General features: G+C 37.3%; 1 protein-coding gene across 1 annotated transcript in view; it reads right to left on the reverse strand.

The window, feature by feature from the left end:
* Positions 1–2,552: 2,552 nt before the first annotated feature.
* The window catches only part of me1 (malic enzyme 1, NADP(+)-dependent, cytosolic), a gene marked incomplete at its 5' end in the record, with an annotated part of 107,671 nt that continues 104,059 nt past the window's right edge, over positions 2,553–6,164 (reverse strand). The window contains 7 exon segments of the mRNA XM_014020463.1: positions 2,553–3,098; positions 3,204–3,302; positions 4,501–4,674; positions 4,770–4,912; positions 5,025–5,130; positions 5,738–5,851; positions 6,058–6,155. Coding sequence (XP_013875917.1) covers positions 2,931–3,098; positions 3,204–3,302; positions 4,501–4,674; positions 4,770–4,912; positions 5,025–5,130; positions 5,738–5,851; positions 6,058–6,155 — 902 coding nt within the window. The 3' untranslated portion in view covers positions 2,553–2,930.

A 6,164-nucleotide genomic window follows, 5' to 3' on the forward strand; every position in this document is an offset into this window, starting at 1 on the left:
TCTCAGAMTGAAGAAGTCTCTTGGAAGAGAGACGAAACGTTTCATTGGAGAAGAACCGTCCAGAGGACCTATACAATTTTTTTTCTTTTTGATTTTTTTACCTGGATTACTGAGATGCATCAGGACACTTCTAACAAAGTTTTAAAAACTTATATCCAGAAAAAAATTGGTCTTGTTTAAGATTATTTATTATTAGTGTGGAAATTTAACTAAAATTAAGTAAATAATTTGTCAATGAAGTAAAACAATTTCACTTTGTAAGCTCCTTGAAATCACCTAATTTGACTAAATTTTTTCTTATTTCAACAATCTTACCAAGTGAAATTGTCTTACTCCATTGGCAGATAATTTCACTTAGTTTGAGTCAAATTTCCAAACTAAGATAAATAATTGTACACATTCTGTTCTTGTTTAGTAAATTAGTCTCAAAACAAGATCAAAAAGACTTTTTTGGTGGATATAACATTTTAAAACTTGGTTAGGTGGACATTTCTTGCAGTGTAGCACCTGATGTGTTCCGTCTGTTCCTTGTGTTTGTCAGAACATTTATGTCTCATTTTCTGCCAGCACTTTTACAAACGTAGGCAGGCAGAAATGCAGACTAGAAGTTAAACCTTAAACAGTTACTGTGCTAATTTGTACTGAAACAAAATTAGTGAACCTTAAGAGTCAGAAGTGAATGGTTGTCACACAAATCCATTTATGAAACGATACAAGTTCAAAATATTTCATGTCCGGTTCTGAAGAGAAAATGCTGAGCTCAGATCAAATGGACTCAGCACTGAGACACACTGGGTGAAACAGGACAAACATGTCCAAATGCTGTAGAAGAAGTGTAAAGATTGTGGAAATAAAGGTTGTAACAAGTTTGGGAAATTTAAACAGCTGTAACATCAACACATTCTGAGTAAAAAAATGAAAAACAAAACAAAAGGGCATTTATTCTGTAATGAAGTTTTGCTTCCTGCAGGGATTTCTCAACTCAGGGGGGTCTGGATGACTAAACATGACTTTTAGTTGAATAAAGTTCAAATTAGCATTATAGCTAGCTAAGAGATCAGCTGTAAACAAATTAATATTATACAGTAAATAATGGAACCTAGCAGAAAGACATAACATGTTTTAGGTATTTTTTAGAGCTACTACGTCTCAACAAGCAGGTTAAATGGCAAACTGAACTCTATGACACAAACTAAACAGAGTGTTCCTGTGCTGCAGTGAGACCCCACTCATGGTCTGGACACTTTAGCTGGCAGCTGCATGGTGTTGACATTGAGACATATTGATCATCAGGACAGAGCAGGGGCTGCCTGAGGCTCATTTGGGAACTTGGATAAATAAAATAAATATGGGGGGGACCAAACGACTGCCCTGGGTGGGACGCTCCACGCTGACTGGTCTGTTTGCTTATTGGGTGTATTGACAAGGTTGGGCAGCGGTCCAGCCAAGGTCTCTGGTACTGTCTGCCTAGTTATTGAGTGATTGATTTAAAACTGTAAACTCATCCTCAGTTAGTTTCAGACAGCGGTGTCCTGCTGGATGTGTGCAGCTGTTCAACTGCTTTAATCTTCCAGTTGTGTTCTTTTTTAAACTAGTTTTGCCTCAATATATCTGATAATAAATTATTATGTAAAACATCACCTAATGCTAATCTTATTAAATTATGTTTTAACAAACTATAAATCTATTAAAATTATTTTTTATGGTCTGCAGTCCTCAAAGATCTGAACTCATGCAGCTCTGKTTTGAATGGAGAAAAAACATATTTCAATTATTTTGTCTTCACAGTTAAAACAAATTGTGTTACCATCTGTCAAAATGTATTAAAAACATTTTGACAGTTGGTAACACAATTTGTCAAAATGCATTAAAACATTTGTTTTGTGTGTTTGTGTGTACTTGTTTTTGTTACTTATTTAGGATTGTTTCTGGTATACACACCTACCTTGTGAAGACCAGTAGTCATATTTCTAATGATCAGTCATTTTTTTTACCTGGAACATCACAGATGTACAAAGTTGTAATAAAACACACTAAATATATTAAGACTAATCAAAACAGAGTTTTGCCTGGTCAGATGAGTTATATGGATAAAGTTACAAAATCTATAAATAACTGGATTAAATCTTTGTTCTTCTTTTTTGAGAGAAAACAAACAAACAAAATAAAAACAAAAACAAACAAAAAGAAAAAAATTGTATAGGTCTTCTGGACGGGTTCTTCTCTAATGAAACGTTTCGTCTCTCCTCCAAGAGACTTCTTCAGTCTGAGAAGTCTAAAAACAAACAAACAAACAAACAAACAAACAAACAAACAAACAAACAAACAAACAAACAAACAAACAAACAAACAACTAAGCTTCTAAGTGAAACTTGAACTCAGCAGAAGGGTTGATGATGAGCTGGCTAATGACAACAACTGGCTCTAGATGGAGCCAGAGCATCAAAATACTCCGATTTGTTTTACTTCATATAACTTTCAGAGAATCTTACCAAAGAACAAAAAAWCAAAAAACAAAACAAAACAATTTTGAAAAACCAGCCATATCAAAATCAGGAATTAGGAAATTTAATCAAAACTTTATTTGGCAAGAGTTTTTTTTTTTTAGATTTTGTAGACACAGGCTTAAAGTGAATGTCTATCACAGTACAATCAACATTAACCTCCAAAAACACCTTCCCCAGATATTTCACTTTAAAGTAATGTGAAACCCATTTGTGCAATTCWTTACGATTCTGCTAACTGATCTTTCTTGTGTTGTCAGTATTCATTTGAAAGTATAGGAATATATTAGTGGGTAAATTTTGTACACAGACCCCCCTGTGGCCATGCTCCCCTCTCCCCTCCCAGCATCTTGTCTTCAGATAACATTGCACATCAGTAGTTACTTTGCATATTTCAGTGCTCTTGTAGTTTCTGTGTCTGGAGGATCAAAGTTTACATGACTGCACAGTCACACAGTCCTCAGGCCAGCAGTATGAGTCAACACCAAAGTCATCATAGTCAGTGCTGTAGCAGATGGAGTGAACGTAGGCTGCTTTGTCTGATGGCTCCGGGCGAAGTGTGGCCATGTTGTGCTCATACGCATACTCCACAATCTGTAATCACAGGTTGTTGTTAGTTGCAGTTTTAATGCTGTGGTAAGCCTTAATGTATCTGGATACACATGATACAGAATGTGTTTTATACTCGTAGCTTTTCACCTTAACGGCCAGTTTAAGAGAAACGTCCCTGATGGAGCTGAGAGGAGGATAAAGTCTTCCCTCTGCCAGGTCTTTCTCCGTCACCAACTGAGCTAGAGCCTGTTAAATGGTGACCAAACAGAATAGAAAACGTTAGAAGAAGCACATTTATTTTATAAAGTGACTTGAATCCATACTAAAATTCTGTCAGTATTAGAAAAACCAGCAAGCAATGAGTAATGCTGCCGTTGTCACGGCTTTTTGTAAATCTTTGTCTTTAATATTTCTTCATTTTAAATGTTTATTTGAATTTAGAGTATATCATACACTCCTGTTTTGCAYGTTTTGGTACAAGACAATAGTGTTTTCATGTGACRTCACAATGCAGTACAGCAAGAGTGAAAAATGCAGATGGGGCAGGAAGTGAAGTACCAGACGATGTGCCATGTGAAAAAATGCTCATGTCTTGTGTAGTTTTGTAAAAGAGGTACAAAGGGGAGAAATATAGAAAGCTCACAGAAAAATACTGTAAGAAGTGGATTTTAAAACTACACCTGCGGTCGGGAGGAGCACAGTCGGCTAAYGCCGGCATCTGCAGCRACCACTTCTCAGAKGTATGTTAGCTAGCTAACRATTTTTGTGGCWATGYTTATACAGCACTGTTTTTCGTAAAATGCTCATTTACTTAATGGTCTTCTTTACTGAGTTACTGGCAGTCTAATATGGACTTAATTTGATCTTTTTGGTCTTTTTATATATATACATATAAAATAACAAACACTCACCCTGGTGAAGACCAAATAATTATCATTATCAAAAAAGTTCTACACTTTTGTAGGCTTTGATCTGCTGTTTGGTGACATAAGACATCTGAAGGACCAGATATTTTGTGACATCAACAGCCTCCATTGTTAGTAAATCTTCAAGCTCATCTTCATGATCTATGGGTCACATCTGACTTAACTGTCAACTAATTATTGCACTGTAAAAAATGAAATGTTGGATTTACTTAACCATGCTATGTGACCTGGTTCCACTTAACTGAGTTGAGTAAATTCAAAGCAATATACCAGTTTTTTAACCAAAGAACACGAGTATGTTGCTTTGATTTTACTCAACTCAGTTAAGTGGAACCAGGTCACATAACATGGTTAAGTAAATCCAACATTTCATTTTTAGAGTGTGGTGTCTTTGTCTTGAAACTTAATCTATATAATACGGACACTACAGTGGTTTCTTCCATTGAAATTTGCGCACCATCAAAACCATGTGACTGAAACCTAGCTATTGTGGGTCCTCTGTTATAATGTTGTCTCACCTCTGCTGCAGTCAAGAAGATGTCCTCAGTAATATGTGGTAAAGTGCAAGCAGTGACACCCAAGCCCACACCGGGGAAGATGTAGGCATTGTTGCCCTGACCAGGGAAAAACGTCCTCCCATCAGGCAGGGTGACAGGGTCAAACGGACTGCCGCTAGCAAAAATGGCACGGCCCTGCAGCACCAAGGAGTACAAACGTACTTTAAAACAATTCATTACAGGTGAACAAAAACTGTTGACTGAAATGTAACAAGGAAAGCTGTGAGCACCTCTGTGTACGTGTAGCACTGTTCTGCTGTACATTCAGCCTTGCTGGTTGGGTTGCTGAGAGCAAAGATGATTGGGCGTTCATTAAAGGAAGCCATGTCCCTGATGATCTGCTCAGAGAAGGCTCCAGCAACAGCTGCCACACCTAAGACAGAAGACCATTACTGTCCCACGTATTTCACTTTACACTTGCAGTAAAATGAAAATTAAAAATCATGAAATTTATTAACTAACAAAAACTGAGTAACTTGGTTTACCAATGATAGCGGTGGGTTTCAGCTCTCTGACCACTTCTTCTAAACTTTTCATCTGAGGATGTTCATGAGCAAACACCTGCTTCTCGTGAGTCAGGTGGTCTCGACCCTGAAGAACAAGAGGGAGAGCATCAAGACCCAAGATTTCCAAACAAAACATTAAACTGAATAAATGTGGATGAGTCCACTGTGAAGTGTTTTAGTAACTCTTCAGTCTGTTCTCATTCAACTCCAACTCTACATTTTATCATTTGTGATGGTTTTCATTACACAGGTTACTGCTGACACTTTTTGTACTTACAAGAACTTTTAAGCTGATAAACAGCAGTGTTGACAAAGAACGTGAAAAATGTTGACAAAAAAATACCTGACCAAGTGAGCATCATTCTAAATCAAATCAGTTTAACATATAGCTAAATAAAAATGAAGGAAGTAAAGATAAAGAGTAAATGTGACAGATGAAAGTGCAAATGTCAGTCTAAAAACTGCTCTCAAACACAAGTCCTAAACTTGAATGGAGTAACAAAACTACCTCCTGTTTTCACCAGTTTGTGATGCCTGTTGTTCAGCATGACTCTAAATTAACTCATGGTGCAATCGCCCGCATAAAGATAACTGATCATATATAGGCTTTCTTGTGCATTATGGCGTGTAAAAAATATTCAGTGCAACAGAAACTAAACTACATCTCTACTTGTCCCCGCTCAGATAAACACCTTAACAATGAGTCCCTTCGAATCGACCATCCAGATTTTCTTCAAACTCTCCTCCTTGGTAAGTCCCTCCTTCTCCATGGCCATGGTGATCAACTCAGCGATGCCCATCGCAGCCTGGGAGCGAGACAGAAAGAAGAGAAGCTGTTTCGTACCAACTAAAACATCTTGATGGGAAAGATTAATTAAGAACAAGTGATGGTTTTCATAACTACGCTGTGACGAAACCAAAGCACGTTACTCATCTATTTCTTTTTGAAAAATAAAGTTTTACACAGAAAAAGGACATTATTATTTATACTGTGCATTCATGCTGCACTCACCTCTCCTGCCCCTTGGAACACAATGGTGTGGTCACACATTTTGCTTCTGGTGATCCGGAGGGCAGCCAGGAGTCCAGCTACAGCTACTGCAGCTGTGCCTATCAGTT

The sequence above is a fragment of the Austrofundulus limnaeus genome, unplaced genomic scaffold (assembly GCF_001266775.1).
Source record: "Austrofundulus limnaeus strain Quisiro unplaced genomic scaffold, Austrofundulus_limnaeus-1.0 Scaffold253, whole genome shotgun sequence".
Lineage (NCBI taxonomy): Eukaryota > Metazoa > Chordata > Actinopteri > Cyprinodontiformes > Rivulidae > Austrofundulus > Austrofundulus limnaeus.